At 43.6% G+C, this 19,250-nt stretch overlaps 1 protein-coding gene and 1 long non-coding RNA gene across 4 annotated transcripts in view; one reads left to right on the forward strand and one right to left on the reverse strand.

Annotated features, from left to right (window-relative positions):
• The window catches only part of SNX10 (sorting nexin 10), a 77,314-nt gene that overhangs the window by 42,787 nt on the left and 15,277 nt on the right, over window positions 1-19,250 (reverse strand). For 2 of the 3 annotated variants that reach the window (XM_043509138.1, XM_038390884.2), the window contains exon 2: window positions 6,287-6,336. In XM_043509138.1, coding sequence (XP_043365073.1) covers window positions 6,287-6,310 — 24 coding nt within the window. In that variant the 5' untranslated portion in view covers window positions 6,311-6,336. Of the gene's footprint in view, window positions 1-6,286; window positions 6,339-19,250 lie in introns of all 3 variants that reach the window. The other variant, XM_043509139.1, reaches the window with a different exon arrangement.
• LOC122458970 lies at window positions 13,618-17,386 on the forward strand. Its single transcript, XR_006279354.1, has 3 exons — window positions 13,618-13,647; window positions 16,266-16,268; window positions 17,190-17,386. It is a non-coding gene; the product is annotated as an uncharacterized LOC122458970 (long non-coding RNA).

Below are 19,250 nucleotides of genomic sequence, written 5' to 3' on the forward strand. Positions count from 1 at the left end.
CCCTCAGTAAAATTGTTCCATTGGTTTTTGGGGGTTTTTTTGTTTTTTGTTTTTTTTTTTACTTTTACCATTAAAAATGTATACCTTATTCCCAGTCTGAATTTGTCTAGCTTGAACTTCCAGCCATTGGATCATGTTACATCTTTCTTTGATAGACCGAAAAGTCCATTATCAAACATTTGTTCCCCATGTAGGTATTTACAGACTAATCAAGTCACCCCTTAACCTTCTCTTTGTTAAGTTAAATAGATTGAGCTCCCCGCGTCTATCACTATAAGGCATTGTTTCTAATCCTTTACTCATTCTCATGGCTCTTTTCCAAACCCTCTCCAATTTATCAACATCCTTCTTGAACTGTGGGCACCAGAACTGGACACAGTATTCCAGAAATGCTCGCTGTATCAAATACAGAGGTAAAATAATCTCTCTACTCCTACTCAAGATTCCCCTGTTTATGTATCGTAGGATCACATTAGCTCTTTCGGCCATAAATTCACACTGGGAGCTTATGTCCAGCTGATTATCCACCATGACCCCCAAATCATCAGATCCTGCCATCTGAATACATCTAAGTTACCTAAATATTCTTTAGCCTGTTCCTTCCCTATTCTGGCTTGTGTTCCTTCCACATTGTTGTTAGTATTAATTGTGTTAAGCAACTGTCACCATTAACCTTTTTAGTGAAGACTGAAGCAAAAGAGGCATTAAACTCCTCAGCCTTCTTGGTCATCTGTTATTAGCTCCACGAAAGAGGGGATCTACACTCTTCTACATCTTTCCTCTCACTCCTAATTATAAGACCCTTTCTTACTGCCTTTGTTAGGTGCAACTCAATTTGTCCTTACATGCTTGTGCTATTCTCTTGTACTCCTCCTTAGCAATTTGGTCATTAAAGAGCTCTTGTGGAAGCCATATTAGCCTCTTAGTCTTCCTATCTTTCCTTCGCATTAGGATAGTTTGTTGTCCTGTCTGTAATATTGTCCTTTTGAGGAACTGCCAGCTCTCCTGAACTACTTTTTCCCTTAGTTCTTCTTCCCATGGGACCTTACCTACCAGTTGTCTGAGTTTGTTAAAGTACGCTTTTTTTGAAGTCCATTGTCCTTATGCAGAGGCACCGTCTTTCCAGTGTGCCAGGGCGTGCTTGACCCCCAGCCCCCAGCTCTGCCCCAACCCCCACCCTACCTCTTCCCACCCCGTCTCTTCCTGCCCTGCTCAGCCCCCTCCCCCAAGCACACAATGCCCTCGTTCCTCCCCACTCCCTCCAAGCACCTCCTGCATGCCACGAAACAGCTGATCGCAGGAGGCACTGGGAAGGAAGGGGGAGGTGCTGATCAGCAGGGGCCACCAGTGAATGGGAGGGGCTGGGGGGAAAGTGAGGTAATCGGGGGGCTACGGGTGAGTGCTCAGCACCCACCACAGAGTTGGTGCCTATGTCCTTATGCTCTCATTTCTTCCATGCCTTACAATCTTGAACTGAGTCATTTCATGATCACTTTCACTCATGTTGCCTTCCACCTTCAGATTTGCAAACAATTCCTCTCTGTTGGTCAGAATCTATGACTGCCTCACTTGTTACTGCCTCCATCTTCTGAAACAAGAAGAAAAACAATGAGGAGTCCTTGTGGCACCTTAGAGACTAACAAATTTATTTGGGCATAAGCTTTCATGGATGCACAGATGAAGTGAGTTTTAGCCCACGAAAGCTTATGCCCAAATAAATTTGTTAGCCTCTAAGGTGTCACAAGGACTCCTCATTGTTTTTGCTGATACAGACTAACACGACTACCACTCTGAAACCTGAAACAAGAAATTGTCCCCAGCTGTGATGGAGGTGTGCTCCCCAAACTCACCCTGAAGGGATTAACATAGGCCAGAGGGTGCAATTAACCTAATAGGCTGCAAACCATGAGACCATTTAAGTGACTGCTCCGGGTCCCGCACTTCCGTGTGTGTGTGGGGGGGCACTAGGCCATCTTGGGTTGGGTGGAGTTGGGGTGCCTGGGGGGCCAGGCCAATCTAGGGGGCAGGGTTAGGAGTTTGTGGGGGCCAGGCCAGCTGGGAGGTTAGCGGGGAGCCTGGTGATGGCAGCGAGGGTCAGGCCTGCATTCACTGGCAGGGAGTACCCCCCAGCACATTGTATTTCTTTTTCTTGCTTGGCATCACGGGGCTCAGTCTCCAGCAGCGACCCCAGCCCAGCCCTGCTGGCTCCCAGCATCGACTGCCGCTGCACCAGGCGCCAGCATCCTAGCGCCGCCGGAACACGCCAGCGCCAGGCTGACCCCATCCATTGCCCTTCTGTCCTGGATCCCTCCCTTTTCCGGGACCCCCCCCAGAACAGGGGGCCCCCTTGCCCCAGCAGATGTGCCACCCTGTGACTCTCCATCATCCCTCGCCCCCGGCACTGGTGTCCCCGCCCCACACCAGATTTAATCTGTATAAAAAAATGTTAAGGGGAGCCCATACAGGCTGATTTGTCCTGGGCCCCGCACCCCTCTAAGGACAGCCCTGCAGGTAGCAGAAAGGGAGCTGCAGGGAGGAGAGCTGCTGTCACTTTCCCTGGGACAAGGAAGAGTTTGTCTAGCAGACTCCGAGACCAGGGTTTAGCTAGTCGGGCAGACAATGCAAGCTTGGGATAGGCAATATAGGAACTAATTCTGGGGCATGACAGGAAGGTTCGTGGTAGTATTGACCTTAGCTGTTGGAGACAGGATCCATGGGCTGGAACCCAGTATAGGGGATGAGCCTGGGTTCCCCTACCAGCCACTGAGTGAGTGGCACAATCTAGGCAATGAATTTGACGACTGTCTAGGACCATTCATTCTAGTCACTGAGTGAGTGGCTCAGCTAAGGCAGTGGAGTTAAGGACTGCCTGGGGCAGTGTGGAAGACTGACAGTACTCCAGATGAGGAGGACTGCTGTGACTTGTTTGGAGGGTTAAGGCACGAAGATGAGGTGTAGCAGCTCCTGACGAGCAAGAGAGAGGCCACAGAGCGAGAGCGTGAGATGACAAGCCAAACAACTGCAAGAAGAGCTTCAATAGCTCAGACATGGGTGAGGTTTTTCATAGGAGTGGGTGGGTAAGATTCTGTGGCCTGCGCTGTGCAGGAGGTCGGACTAGATGATCAGAATGGTCCCTTCTGACCTTAGTATCTATGAATCTAAGAGACTCTCAGGCTGGCAAAGCTACTCCCCAGACATGGCCAGAAGGACGTGCTCCAGTGATGAGTACAGGTCCCCATGACACCAACACATTCCAAGAACTCATTGGACGTTTTGAGTTCTGCTGTATTACTTTTGTAGCATATATTTGGGTAGTTAAAGTCCCCCATTATCACCAAGTCTTGTGTTTTCGATATTGGTTATTTTAGAAAACCCTCATCCAGCTCCTTCTCCTGGTTTGGTGATCTATAGTAGACTCCTACCATTACATCACCCCTATTTTTCCCCCCTTTTATCTTCACCCAGAGACTTTCACCTGGTCTGACTCTCACCTCTTTCTGAGCCTCAGAACAAGTGCATATATTCTTGATGTACAAAGCAACACCTCCTCCCTTTTTTCTCCTACATGTCTTTCCTGAGCAAGCCATACCCCTTTATATCAATATTCGAGGCATAAGATTTATAGCTCTTCAAACATAGCTTCCCAATTTTATTCTAGGCCAAGGCAGTGGAGCATAAGGGCTGCCTACACAGCAAACTTTATCATTTAGGGGGATTCTTTTATAACACAAAAGTCCCTTAATCATGATCAAACAGTTTGGTCTTGGCTTGTCTAAGCAAAATGCCAGTGCATCCATCCCAGCAGCAAATTACAAGTGCCCCAGACCAGTTCAGCTGCACAGCATTCAAAATAGAGCCAAGACTCCACCCAATCCCCACCTACCTGCCCTGAGTGCAGGGAGCAGCAGGCATGAGCACTGGCTTACTCTCGTGTACCTGGATCCAAGACCAGATTCTTACTCTCTGATCACCCCTGTGTGAGCTTATAGTTCAAGTCACTAGCAATTAGCGGGAACATGCAATTTGCAGTGTTCATCAGTTTAAAAGGGAAATATTTCAATAATGTACCACTAAAAATAAACTCATTAGGCAAGCCACTCAACAGAAAAAAATACCAGCATGGTACTTCATGGCATGAGCCACAATAATGGAAGCAATATAAATCTCCAAGGAATCATACAGCAAAACTGCCTGCTATGTTTATTTTTCAGTTATAGCAACTCAACTTTCACAAGGTTTGTGTTTTTGTTCTGTCTCATTAAACAGAAATGTTGATTTAGTTTGGGCCAATTGATTAGTTGTCATTCAAACCCATAACCATAGATATATATTTTAATTATAAATTAAAGCTGTGTGCATGAATGAATCTATGAATTCACTTTAATGTCTAATAATAAATAAACACCCGTACATAGGGGCCTATTAAATTCATGACCATGAAAATCATGTCACGGACTGTAAAATCTGGCCTTTTGTGTACTCTTACACAAAAAAGTAGGGTAAAAGTATACAGAAGTACACAGCATTTCTCAAAGTGGGGATCCTGACCCAAAAGTGGGCCCCAAGCCTATTGGGGTGAGGGTCGCAGTATTATCAACCTTACTTCCACACTGCCTTCAGAGCATAGCAGCTGCTGGCCAGGTGCCCAGCTCTGAAAGCATCATCACTGCCAGCAGCAGCAGAGAAAGGTGGCAATACCATACTACGCCACCCTTCCTTCTGTGCTGCTACTGGCATTGGCACAGCCTTCAGAGCTGGGCACCCGGCCAGCAGCTGCCACTCTCCACTCTGCCTTCAGAGCTGGGCAACTGGAGAGCAGTGGCTCCTGGCCAGGCACCTGGGAGTGTAAATTATTACAGACACATGGAAGAGGGGTGCGAACAAATAAGTATGAGAACCACTGCCCTCAAACAGTTTCCCCGCGTACCTCTAGCTATAAGAGGGATCCAAAGTTCCTGGACAGCCTCCCACCTCTTTTTTCCCCCCAAGATCTGGATACCTTTCAGTTCAAACCCCTTCCATTTCAAAAGCATTTGCAGGGATTTTTTCTTCAGTCGCTATAGATATTTAAAGTGGGGAAAGCTCCATCCTATCTTAATTTTTGAAGACTGAAGTTTTCTTTTCAGTTTTAAGCTGTTCCCATTTGCTCTGATGGTTCCTCATTGTTTTTTCCTGGGTTAACATTAGCTAGATACTTGAAGCCAGTTGTATCTTTTTGGGGAGGTTGTCCCTTTCCAACTGATTACTTCACTGCCCTGTTATGAGGTGATGCTGAAGAAGTTGCACCACAGTTGCGATTACAATTTTCTTCATAATATTATATGTATAAAAATACACACACATATATTCATCACCGTAACCTGTATTCACATCTCATCATGACTACTGAGCTCAGTGTATTACAAGCTTTCATAAAAGAGCTTACTCAATATACTCTGACAGTTAAATATCACAGTATGCAAATAGTTGGTTTAACTGCTTATTTGGGGTGGGAGATTAAACCTTTGTTTTTTATCCTTGAGGTGTCTGGACTTTCACAGGTGTATCCCCCTCTTTCTCCACTACCATATACCCCTTTTCTATTGTCAGTTTTCCATTGCTCACCCTGCTCTAATGGTCCTCAAACTATGGGACATGCCCCCTAGAGGGTCACAGAGGAATGTTCAGGGTGCCATGTGGCCAGGCCCAGGCCAGCCCCCACAGGGGGTGGGGCGGGAGCACCACACTTCCATCCCTACTCCACCCCAGCCTCGCTCCTTCCCCAACCCCGTTCAGCCCCCAGTCCTGCTTTGCCTCCAGGTCCAGGATAGTCCCCATGGGGGCTGGGAAGGGAGTGCCATGCCCCAAACCCAGCTTTGCCACCACCCCCATTCAGCCCCAGTCCTGCTCTCCCTTTGGCCCAGCTCCACCTTCAGGCCAGATCCACCCCCAGTCCCACTCCACCTCCAACCCACTCTGCCTTCATTCCCTCTCTGCCCCAGACCAACTCCACCTCTAGGCCCAGCTTCTCCCCCATCCCCAGCTCTGCCTTCAGCCCAGGCTGTACTGCTGAGGAAGCCTTGGCTGTGTAGTAATGGAGGGGGGACACAGACAGATTCCGTTGATGGTGGGGCGGAGTGGGGACACAACTGGAAAAGTTTGCACACCACTGCTCTAATGGTTACCCAACAAGTTAGCTTGCCCCTATGCTCTTCCAAGCTCTGGTCTACAGCGCTTTGTACAGTAAAATTCTATCAAAACTCACCATCAAACTTGGCATTCATTTATTATTGTTAAAGTTACTTACCTGTTTTTCATGTTTTGGGGTCATCCTCAAAACAGAAGATAAAAATCAACCTGTAAAACAAAATGGGAAAACTAGTTAACCCTTAACTTACTGCAAAATAGGGCTATGTAATCCTTCTGCCACAAGAGAACAGGCCAGATCAGGTTCTATACAATATCGTGCCTAGGGGTCTCTGAGAGAATAAACAAGTGGCTTGAACCCCTACCTAAAACTATACACTTCAGATGGAAAATGTCAACAAATGGAGTGGAGGCACAGTACAAGTTCCCTCATGGGCATTTCCCTGGCACGCAGGAGTCTTTTGTAGACAGAGATGGAGTAGGTGCTGCCTATACCTTTCTCCCTGCAGCTTCTGCATAGTCCTGTGTGCCTGGGTTAGGGGAGTGGAGGATGCGATACACTCCATCCAGCCACAGATGGTCCTTTGAGGAACTACAGCAAAAACTGGGGTCTAAACTGCACCCCTGGAGCTGGAGCCAAGCAGAAACTCGAAGAGCTGCAAATGGCTTCCTGACACTCTCTTCAGCTGTGTCCAGCATGATCTGGATTAAGCAGATTACCTGACCTATTAACTTTCTTTGCACAATAATTTATAAGTATTCATCTGCTCTGAAACAGGAACTGGAAAAGCATTTTGCAAAATGTATTGTGATATCTTATTTCATAACTGCTTACAGCCTTACTTGATGAATCACATAATATGCTCAGTCCAATTATACCAGAATATTACCAAGATCTCGTCCACACTAAAACTGGAACCATGCCAGCAAGAACCATGACGTGGGGTTGTTGCTATCTGGGTTCCAGCACAGCTTCCCTAAGGAGGGTGGAAAGGGGTCCTTCCCTCCCCACCTGCCCCCCAGCCACAGTATAAAATCACTAGAGTAACTTTTTGAGACAGATTAAATATTAATAAATACTGTGCAAAACAGTATGAATAGTAATGTGGGACTTTCTCTGCTTCTCACAAAATTATAAAACTGTGCTATACGTTACATAATCTATAGGTATTCTCACAATTCATAAGGTCATACCTATAGGCACAATATGGATCATAAAGAAGCACACCAATATGAATTAGAGTGCAGGATTATTTCTGGAATCATATTATACATTGGGAATAAGATAAAGAACATCTGCATTAGGATTCATATAGGGATTTTTTTCATAAATATGTCTTAAAACATGCTATAGATAACGATGTTCTAGACTGGGTTGTAAAGAAAAATCTTCCCATGTTATGAGTGACTTTCCAGAATACATTGGCTTTAGGTGTGGGTACATTTCATGGAGTCAGAGTTATGTTGTGGGGGGGGGGGTTAAGTTCTTCTCTAAAATTAGTGAATGTGTTCAGGATAGATGAATACTGCTGAAAAGCTAGACTGGGTTGTATGCAGTTTATATAGCTACACACAAACACCTATATGGAAGTGGTGCCCGTGTCCAAAATTAAGTTATCTTGTATATGGCTCTACAATGTTGCATGCACCTCTGACCATTGCACCTACATTCTACCCACTAAGCTAGTCTCTTCCGGGAATACATTCCAAATCTCTGAGTAGTTTCAAAACAACTTTTTCTTTCCAAATCTACCTGAAAGAGAGTGCTATTTCTCCCTCAGGATTACCCACAGCCCAGAATGGACAATATTTATCTGTGCACCAGTGAAGGTTTAAGGTTCAATTTCACATCCTTAAAGAGCAAAAAAGGGAGCTTATACCATTAAAAAGGATAAACTACCACATCATTGGTACCTTCCAAATGATATGGAAAGCACTTGCTTCTCGCTCTGGAATGTCCTGAGCTATCAGACTTTCCAGTCAGTGAACGTTATATCTAGAAAATGTACTACTAGTAATTTTAGAAGAGTCTTACATGTTTATTAAATTGAACTTTATCCATATGGAAACTGGAACCAAAATAACTAAACTGTACCTAATTCACACCTCTAATTATTTAGGTACAAGTCTGTGTGTGGACATTCTTAGGTCCCGATCCTGTTTACACACATAACTTTACTACACTGAGTAGTTCCATTGATTTCAATGAAATTACTCATAATAGCAGGATTAAGTATACGTGTAAGTCATTTCGGGGTCAGGGCCTTATTTTGGAATAAGAGTGTCCAGATTCAAGCATTCACCGAAATAACTAAAGTGAATTACAACAAATTTAGTTATTTCAGTTCCAGTTTCCATGTAAATAAGGACTTAGTTTTATTTTCCCTGCCCCGGAAGTCCATACAGTTGAATGCACAGCAGAGAGATACAAAAATGTAGTCCCAATATATTTTAAAAACCTCTACAATATTTCAAAAATACTTTTTCTGCAACATATGGCATATATGTAGTATATGATGATGTTGTTTAACAAAGTTTTATTAACATGCCTGCGGGCGGAACTGATTAGCATATTGTGTTTTGCTACTCTGAAGGTGAAAGTTGTCCTTCAAAGCAGACATAAGATAACATGTTTTACCAATTACCAACATGTCCAAACCAGTTTGGAGGAAAAATTATTTTATTATATCATTAAGATGACGTGACCCCATTGTTTATGATGAGAACTAGGGCTGAGCAAAAAAATTTCAAAAATAAGAGTAAAAAGCATAAGCTTTTGTGGGCTACAGCCCACTTCATCGGATGCATAGAATGGAACATGTAGTAAGAAATATATATATACATACATTCACAGAAGGTGGAAGTTGCCATACAAACTTTAGAGACTAAGGTGCCACAAGTCCTCCTTTTCTTTGTGCGAATACAGACTAACAGGGCCGTTACTCTGAAACCAAAAATAACACTGGCAGTGGGGAATTCTGTGAAAATGTTTACGATATATTTCAAGCTGCTCTATTTGTGAAGTCAGTAGGTTCTATTCTATAGGTTCTTATACCACCTATGATGCTGTATGATTGAAATATAACCATTTATGTCATTAATATTGCCACTGTTGTACAAGTACAATAAAACTTGTACAAAGTACATCATGTAAGGAGTCAATGGAAAAGTTATGATTAATTAAAGATGACTATCTTCTTTAAATCCATGTATCACCACTTTATCTGAAGTTATAAATATTGGCTATAGATCTGTATCCCAAATGTGTTTGTTCCTGAGCTAATACCCTCCTGGTAAAATCTACATTGAAGCCAGACAGCTTTGTGTTGAGGCCCATCAAAAGGCAATGAACTCTCACAATGGGCCATTGAAAAAACTCATTCTGCCCACATGGATCTTCCTGCAGATTCCAAATGGCCAATGGCTGCACCTGTGAGTCAGCAAGCCATGTAAGGGACTCCATCTTGTGCCCGTATCTTTCCCCGAACTAGGCCATGAGCTTTGTTTGAGATAGTAAAATTCCATCCACATGGCAGAGGATATAAAAGACCCTTGGAACATCTCCATGTTGCCTCTTTCTTGTTCTAATACTCTAGACATACAACTAAAAGGAGCACTCTGACTATGGACTGAAGACCTTCCAATCTTTTGGAAGCTAGCAGAGACTTTTCAAGCCAACAGTCTGTTGGCTACAAACCTGATCCAAAGGAATGATTGTGTGTGTGTGTGTGTATACCATTTTAACTCTCTTTTCTCTTAAACCTTTAGATTTTAGTTACGAAAGGATTGGAAGCAGCGTGATTATAGATTCATAGATACTAAGGTCAGAAGGGACCATTCTGATCATCTAGTCCGACCTCCTGCACAACGCAGGCCACAGAATCTCACCCACCCAATTATAGGGTAAGATCTGAGTTATATATTGACTTGGCAATGTGGCTGATCTCTTGATCAGAAGAACCCTTTGTTTGATTAAACTGGTTTTCTATAACCACTTAAAGTCTAGTGTCTGGGTGGTGAAATAAGTTCTGGGAATGCCTAAGGAGACTGCTTTTAGAACAGGAGTACTTGTGGCATCTTAGATACAAACAAATTTATTAGAGCAAAAGCTTTCGTGGGCTACAGCCCACTTCATCGGATGCATAGAATGGAACATACAGTAAGAAGAGGGAGATGGATACACACACACACACACACACACACACACACACACATACAGAGAAGGTGAAAGTTGCCATACAAACTGTAAGAGGCTAATTAAGATGAGCTATTATCAGCGGGAGGAAAAAAAACTTTTCTAGTGATATTCAAGATGGCCCATTTAGACAGTTGACAAGGTGTGAGGATACTTAACATAGGGAAATAGATTCAATAGGTGTAATGACCAGCCACTCCCAGTCTCTATTCAAACCCAGGTTAATGGTATCTAGTTTGCATATTAATTCAAGCTCAGCAGTTTCTCACTGGAGTGTGTTATTGAAGCTTTTCTGTTGCAAAATTGCCACCCTTAAGTCTTTTACTCAGTGGCCAGAGAGGTTGAAGTGTTGTTCTACTGGTTTTTGAATGTTATGATTCCTGATGTCAGATTTGTGTCCATTTATTTTTTTGCATAGAGACTGTCCAGTTTGGCCAATGTACATGGCAGAGGGGCATTGCTGGCACATGATCGCATATATCACATTGGTAGATGTGCAGGTGAAGGAGTCCCTGATGGCGTGGCTAATGGGATTAGGTCCTATGATGGTCTCACTTGAATAAATATGTGGACAGAGCTGGCATCGGGCTTTGTTGCAAGGATAGGTTCCTCGGTTAGTGTTTGTTGTGTGGTTACTGGAGAGTATTTGCTTCAGGTTGGGGGGCTGTCTGTAAGCGAGGACTGGTCTGTCTCCCAACATCTGTGAGAGTGAGGGATCATTTTTCAGGCTAGGTTGTAAATCTTTGATGATGCGCTGGAGAGGTTTTAGTTGGGGGCTGAAGGTGATGGCTAGCGGCGTTCTGTTGTTTTCTTTGTTGGGCCTGTCCTGTAGCAGGTGACTTCTGGGTACTCTTCTGCCTCTATCAATTTGTTTTTTCACTTCAGCAAGTGGGTATTGTAGTTTTAATGCTTGACAGAGATCTTGTAGGTGTTTGTCTCTGTCTGAGGGATTGCAGCAAATGCAGTTGTGTCTTAGAGCCTGGCTGTAGACAATGGATCGTGTGTAGTTTGTGTTCTGGATGGAAGCTGGAGGCATGTAGGTAATATAGCGGTCAGTAGGTTTCCGTGGTGGTTTATGTGACCATCACTTATTAGCACAGTAGTGTCCAGGAAATGGACTGCTTGTGTGGATTGGTCTAGGCTGAGATTGATGGTGGGATGGAAAATTGTTGAAATCATAGTGGAATTCCTCAAGGGCTTCTTTTCCATTTTTGACTTCTTGTTAACCAGCGTGGTGAAACAGAAGCTTATTTTTGTTTCTGGCTTGGTATATCTAATGGTAGAATAACCACCAGTTTGCGGGTGAGTCTACCTTATTTCTCAGCAGTTTGACCTGAATCTGGTATTCTCAGCTGTGACCCACTGAGGTACGGTGACACCACCTTCATCACCACAGCATCTGAACAACTTTCAATAGTGCATTAAGCAACAGGACTAACATCTGTGGTTCATTTTTTCTCTCTCCTCCCCTCTCATGGGGGAAACTGTGTGCACAATGTAGCATTTTGGTAATTTTGATTAGGTTTTTATATGTATAAATATATACAGGCTATAAAGTGCGTTAGTGAAGGCAAGGATGAGGAAGTGTGCCTTGCACGTGGACCAAAAGGTAGTAAGGTTTGTATTGGGCCTTACATCCTGTAGGAGTCAGTTCCACAGTCTGGGACCAGATGCTTGTGAAAGTTGGGTTACACAAGCAATTCATAAAAACCTGAATCTCTAGAGAGAACTTCTGTCTTCAGCTGCCAGTGTTTGAACTCAGGTTTCAATAAATAGACTGAGAGGACTAGAATGAAGCCAAATATTTGTTTCTAAGACCAGGAAGCTGCAATGCCATCTCCTCCATCATCTGTACTTTAACACTGACTATAACTGTGGCTAGTACCTTTCAAATCAGCTGGTACTCTATGTGCCCATTTGCCACTTTCACCAACCCTATTGTAGCAGTATATCGGGGAGAAAAGCTGCACCTTTTTGCCTCCCCAGGACTAGTACCCAAGCAATTCTATCTGCTTCCTTCATCCCCTTTGGGAAGCCAGAGACTGTTCACTCTGTGTCAGATGCTGGCTATCCCCACATAAGCAGCTCAGACCCCATTTCAGTTTTCAACAATAATATTTTATTGGCAATTGTAAAGAAAAGAGAGAGACTAATAAAAAAATAAAGGCAATATTCAAATGCCTTTTAAAAACCCAGGGTCTGATTCTGCTTTCCCTTCCATCAGTATTTTACCAATGTAATTGCCTTGACTTCAGGGGAGTTACTCCATATATGCTAGTATAAATTAGTGCAGAATCAGACCTAGTATCCCATTTAAAAAAAATTTGCTCTATGATCAAGTATCTAGTCCATGACTCCTACTGTCTATTACAGTAAGCCTACCATAAAGCTAACCTGAAAGTTCAGCAGAAAATGAGAGGCATTACTGCTTGCTCACTCCAGCAAGTGTGAGCTACCGTGGGATCCCCTTTCTATGGGGCAGCTGATTTTTTTTAATTGAAAAATTCAGATAAGTTAACAATAGAATTGTATGAAGAGCAAGTATGTCATATATGCTTGGTACTTCACTAAATCTATTGAGCATAGAGGTAGTCTATAGGTGGACCACGAGCCAAATCCAGACCGCCAGATGCTTTTGAACAGTCCCCAAAATCATTTTATTTACTCTTTTTTATTATTTTCTCTGGAGTCTGGACCTTGACTATACCTTGACTAAGACATTTAGACCTTGACAAAAAATAGTTGACTACCCCTGGCATAGACCAAAAAAGTAGTCGGAAACAAGGAAAATCCTATAAAGTTGTAAAATCAGCCAAAGCTCTTGGCATCTGAATGCATGAGAAAAGGAAGAAGCCTTCCAAACTTTTGTAATGCAATTACTATTACTACTAGTATTATTACAGGGGATCTTTTATATTAGAAACTTTAAATACTAAAACTTGCATCAATTTTTAAAATTTCTTGCATTCAAATAGTAAATTGCATTTCTCATTTCACAAATTATGTAGTCAGCCCAGCAAGATTAAATTGACTTAAATGGGGCCAAGATTTCATTCATAAAATTGTAAACATTTTGAAAAAGACGTGATTTTTTTTCTTCTTCTTCTGTAAATCAATAAAGGGACTTGATATATACTGCAGTTTTCTAGCAAGTGTAAGACTCACTGAAGCACTGAGTGCAGGAGTCAACAGTTCAAATGTTTGCTTAAGCAAAGATCCTCTTTTAAAAAACCACAGTTGTGACTGATATGGCCTGCAGAAACAAAGCAGAATGCTGCTAGTTCTCTTAGTCTTTACAGGTTTCAGAGTAGCAGCCGTGTTAGTCTGTATTTACAAAAAAGAAAAGGAGTACTTGTGGCACCTTAGAGACTAACAAATTTATTTGAGCATAAGCTTTCGTGAGCTACAGCTCACTTCATCGGATGCATTCAGTGGAAAATACAGTGGGGAGATTTATATACACACCAACACGAAACAATGGGTTTTATCATACACACTGTAAGGAGAGTGATCACTTAAGATGAGCTATTACCAGCAGGTGGGGGGGGGAGGATAATCAAGATGGGCCATTTCCAGCAGTTGACAAGAACGTCTGAGGAACAGTGGGGAGGCAGGGGGGAAATAACATGGGGAAATAGTTTTACTTCGTGTAATGACCCATCCACTCCCAGTCTCTATTCAAGCCTAAGTTAATTGTTTCCAGTTTGCAAATTAATTCCAATTCAGCAGTCTCTCGTTGGAGTCCGTTTTTGAAGGTTTTTTTGTTGAAGAATAGCCACTCTCAGGTCTGTAATCAAGTGACCAGAGAGATTGAAGGGGTCTCCGACTGGTTTTTGAATGTTATAATTCTTGACGTCTGATTTGTGTCCATTTATTCTTTTTACGTAGAGACTGTCCAGTTTGGCCAATGTACATGGCAGAAGGGCATTGCTGGCACATGATGGCATATACCACATTGGTAGATGCGCAGGTGAACGAGCCTCTGATAGTGTGGCCGATGTGATTAGGCCCTATGATGGTGTCCCCTGAATAGATATGTGGACTAAGTTGGCAACGGGCTTTGTTGCAAGGATAAGTTCCTGGGTTAGTGGTTCTGTTTACAGTGAGTTTCCATTGACATAGTAGGGGGAGAGAGAGAGAGAGAGAGATGTATACACGATGGGGAAGAAGAATCAACAGAAAATGTGGCAGATTTATAGTCTCAATAAAATGTTTTCTGGCCTGCAGGGAAGAAACTCACTGATTTAAATAGAAAAATGTGTTCCTTCCCTGTTTTGGTATCAGACTGAATCTTATTTACTTAGATTTAGATATAGATCCATTATAGAGGAGCACCTATCCCTTGGGCTAGGTACTCCTTGACAATTGTTAAATACACACCATAAAACAGACCACTCCTGTAAACCTTTTGAACCATTAAACCAAGCAAACTATTTAAGATAATCAACCAGAGCCTTACTATTCCCTTACAGCGGGCCATGTAGTGTGCTCTGAATGTTAATAAACTAGGCGTATTACAGATCAAGAGCAGGGTAGAGTTCCAAAGTTGAGAGGCCCCCCCTCAGAGAATGCTTAGTTCAGACACTATCCAATGAACAGGTGTAAGCAAACTACAGCCCGCAGGTTGAATCCGGCCCCTCAGGGCTTTGGATCCAGACCCCGGGATTGCCACCTCTGTGGCGTCGTGGGCCCCATGCCACTACCAGAAGTGGCCGGGACATGGTTCCAGCCAATGTGAGCTCCGGGGGAGGTACCCACAGGCAAAGGCAGCGCGCAGAACCCTCTGTCCTCCCTCCCCCAGGGGCTGCAGGGACGTGGTGCCAGCCCCTTCTCGGAGCAGCGTGGGGCCTGCATCCCAAACCCTCCTGCCACCCGGCCCTCCAGCCCCCTTCCTGGAGCCCCCAGCCACACCCTGCACCCCTCCTACACCCCAACCCCCTGCCCTGAGCCCCCTGCTAAACCCCACACCCTCCTGCACCCCAACCCCCTGCTGCACTTCACACCCCTCCCACACCACTGCCCTGAGCCCCCTCCTGCACCCCAACTCCCTTCCAAGCCCCCTTGTACACCCCGCACCCCTCCTCTGCCCCAATCCCTTGCCCTGAGCCCCTTCCTGCACACCGCACCCACACCCTGCACTCCCTCCAGCACCCCAAACCCCTGCCGCAGCCCTACATTCATGGACCTGCATGCAATTTCCCCACCCAGACGTGGCCCTCGGACCAAAAAGTTTGTTGACCTCTGCAATAGAACATTCCCAGGAATATCATCTTGAAAATTAAGTTTTGCTATTAGATGGGTAGCTGTGACACTGGCAAACCAGGTGCCAGCTTATGCCAAGGTGCCCATGCCTCTCTTGAATACTGACAAACACACAGCTGGAATCAGTCTGGCTCACCTGTGTGTCAGTATTGTTAAAATGGGTATAAAAATTATAAAAACATGTTTAGCCTTTATTGAATGTTTGTAAGTTGCTGCATGCATTAATCTCACTTATAACCTCTGTATTACATATTGTAAGGTAATATGTGAGCATTTGCTTTGTAAGCCTCAAACTGTGTAAATCACCAGACAGGAAACAGATACTAAATTGCTGTGAAATGCTGGCATCTAAAAGAAGGTGTCAGGTCAGGGGTAGGCAAACTCCAGCCCATCAGACCTTTTGATCCAGACCTCAAGCTCCATTGCCTTGCTCCAGCCGGGGAGCGGGATCAGGGGCTTGCCCCGCTGCGTGAGCCCAGCGCTCCAGCGTGTTCAGGACCTGCATGATGGGCGTGAGGGGACACATGTTTCTCCACCTGCATAAACCAAACGCACCTCATGTACTGTCAGAGCCTGGAACATGCAAGCCCACATGCCTGCTACTTGTTGGCTTAGGTGATACTTATGTTTTAGTAGTGTTAATTTTCCATTATTGAGGATAAAACAAAGAGTAGTTGGCCAGGGAGTGCTCTGTGGCCGTTTCAAAGTTATGGGCTGTCAGAACCTACGTGGAGGAGGAGGAGATTTCTGAGGGCAGGGAGCTGGTGAATCTCAGTGAGTTCCAATGACTGGAAGCTGATGCCCAACAAATCCAGGCTAGAGAGAAAGGGCGTAAGTTTGGTTTAATTATTGTAATACGTTGTTATGATGGTATATTAATAATTAAGGTTTTATATTTTTCTCCACTAAAATGTATCTTTATTTAATAAAGTTTATTTGACCATCTCTGAATTGTTAATTTCGTGAGCACTGATAGCCCACCATATAATTTCCATACCAATACCCAGACGTGGCCCTCGGGCCAAAAAGTTTGCCCACCCCTGTGTTAGGTCCTGCCAGAGAAGGCCCATCAACACCAGATAAATTACTGTGGAACATCAGAGAACAAAAGACTTTGTTGATTGGATTCCCCCCACCCCCAATCGCACCCCACCATGAAAAGGAGACATGCAAGTGAATTTCTCCCATCAGCTAAGTTTGCAACTCAAAGAAGGGGAAAAGGAATAAAAAGTCCTAGAAAGGAGGAACAGTATCTCTATGCTGCTTGGACTCCGGAGAGCAAGGTTTTCTCAGCATAAACAAGAGATCCCCAGTGTTAAGTCTGGGTTAGCCCTAAGGAACATATAGAGCTTGCTTATTACAGAAGCTTCTATTACCCTTTGAAACTTAAAACTAGGGCTTGTGTGTATGTTTACCTGCTTTAACCTTATAAATAACTCGTTTCCTTTTCCTGGTTAATACATCTTCAGATAGTTATGTAGGATTGACTACAAGTGTTGTCTTTGGTGTGAGCCCTCAGGTCAGTTGCACCTAAGATAAGTGACAGGTCCTTTGGGACTGGAAGTAACCTAAATATTCTTAAGTATCAGAAGGGTAGGTGCATTAGTCTGTAAAAGCGGCAAAGAGTCCTGTGGCACCTTATATACTAAGAGACATATTGGAGCATTACCTTTCATGGGTGAATACCCACTTTGTCGTATTCACGTAGTGGAAATTTCCAGAGGCAGGTATAAATATGCAAGCAAGAATCAGGCTAGGGATAATGAGGTTAGTTCAATCAGGGAGGATGAGGCCCTCTTCTAGCAGTTGAGGTGTGAACAAGGGAGGAGAAACTGCTTTTGTAGTTGGCTAGCCATTCACAGTCTTTGTTTAATCCTGAGCTGATGGTGTCAAATTTGCAAATAAACTGAAGTTCAGCAGTTTCTCTTTGAAGTATACTGTTGTGATTTTTGGTGTAAGGGACCATCTATCACAAAGGCAAGCTTGTTTAGATGGCGAGAAACATCAGAGTACCCAAGGGGACTGTCTGACTTCAGGGTTAGGCTGTTACAGTGCTTGAAGAGTTTACACTTGATAACTGGCTGGTGAAATTTGTACCCTGCTTCTTAAACAGTCTCCCCTGAGATTGATACACTCTTGAGCCACTGCAGGACAGGTTGACACTAACAATTTCCCTACACTCCCAAACCTAACTAATAGCCAAACTTAAAGCAATACTATATAGGCACAAAAAATTGCCAGTGAGCACACTCAGGGCTGGCCTGAGCACTAAGCAAATAAACATGATCAAAAGAACCAATTGCCAATCCTTGAGTGAGTTGCAGAGCTTGAATAGGATGCTGGGGCAGAAAGCAATCTCTAAATCACTGGCAGCAGAATATGGAATAAAGGAGAGAGAGAAATCTCATGTCTCCCAACAGCTTAAGTTGTATTTATATTAGATTATATGGCAATTGTATGATCAGCCTTTTGTTATTTGGTGGCATCTGCTGGTTCTTTTATGTGTTCTGATATTATTCACAAACCTCTAGTCCATTCCACAAATCTTCTTGTTATGCTTCCCGTAGAACAAGAAACACTGATCCCCTGTTCAATATCTATCCATCCATCTTTGGATATCTCTAAAGGAGCCAACCTAACAACCAACTTCAATTGTTGCTAGGGAAGAATAATTTTGTTTTCAGACCTGGGTAACTGTTGACCATTCACTACCAAAATCTACCACATACAACCAAAGTCCTCACATGCATTTTCTGGTAGCTATTTCATGGAATTTTCCTTCTAGGGTTCCCTGTGACAGATCATAATTAAATCTCTAACAATACTTAATGCTCACTGTATTCTCCTTTCTCCCTGACTTTGAAAAATAGCAAGGATGACAAGTTATTTTGAGCATCTCTACAAATATAAAATGATCCTTGCCATTTTACTGTAGTCATGATGAGGGAACAACTAATGTTTAAACTTCATCTTCACGTAGATTCCATTCCAAATAACCTATACAACTCAAACGCACACTGAATTTACTACGTTCCAGAATGAATGATCTTTCACGGGGATTTATAAAGAAAAATGCAGATATTGAGAGAAAAAGTGAGCAAACAGGAGGGAGGAACTTAATTTTAAAATAAAAAAGGGATAATAGAGCTGGCTATTTCACAAGAGATTGTGTTACTGGGACATTTTTTGTGAGGAGTCAGAAGTCCTATACATGGAACACAGGACAGCCGAGGCCTTCTGGGAGTGACTGACATATTTGCTTTTGCTTAAGGCCCAGGCTCAGGGCTATTTCTAAGGGTATGTGGACACTGCAATTAAACACTCACAGCTGGCTCATGCCAGCTGACTCAGGCTCAGGGGATTCAGGCTAAGGGGCTGTTCAATTGCAGTGTATATGTTCAGTCTCGGGTTGCGCCCCGAGCTCTGGGACCCTCCCACCTTACAGAGCCCGGGCTCCAACCCAAGTGTCTACACTTGGATTTTTAATTGTAGCGTAGACATATCCTCAAAGACCACGTCAGGCAGGGGTATGCATTGGATGTTCTTCCAACTCACTGTTAATAGATCAGAAGAAATGGGAAGCAATATCTTACCCTGTTATTGAACATAGCTGTTCAATGGCCAAGAAAAATATTTTCAAACTTTAGACATCTAAATGTAATTAGAT

The sequence above is a fragment of the Dermochelys coriacea genome, chromosome 2 (assembly GCF_009764565.3).
Source record: "Dermochelys coriacea isolate rDerCor1 chromosome 2, rDerCor1.pri.v4, whole genome shotgun sequence".
Lineage (NCBI taxonomy): Eukaryota > Metazoa > Chordata > Testudines > Dermochelyidae > Dermochelys > Dermochelys coriacea.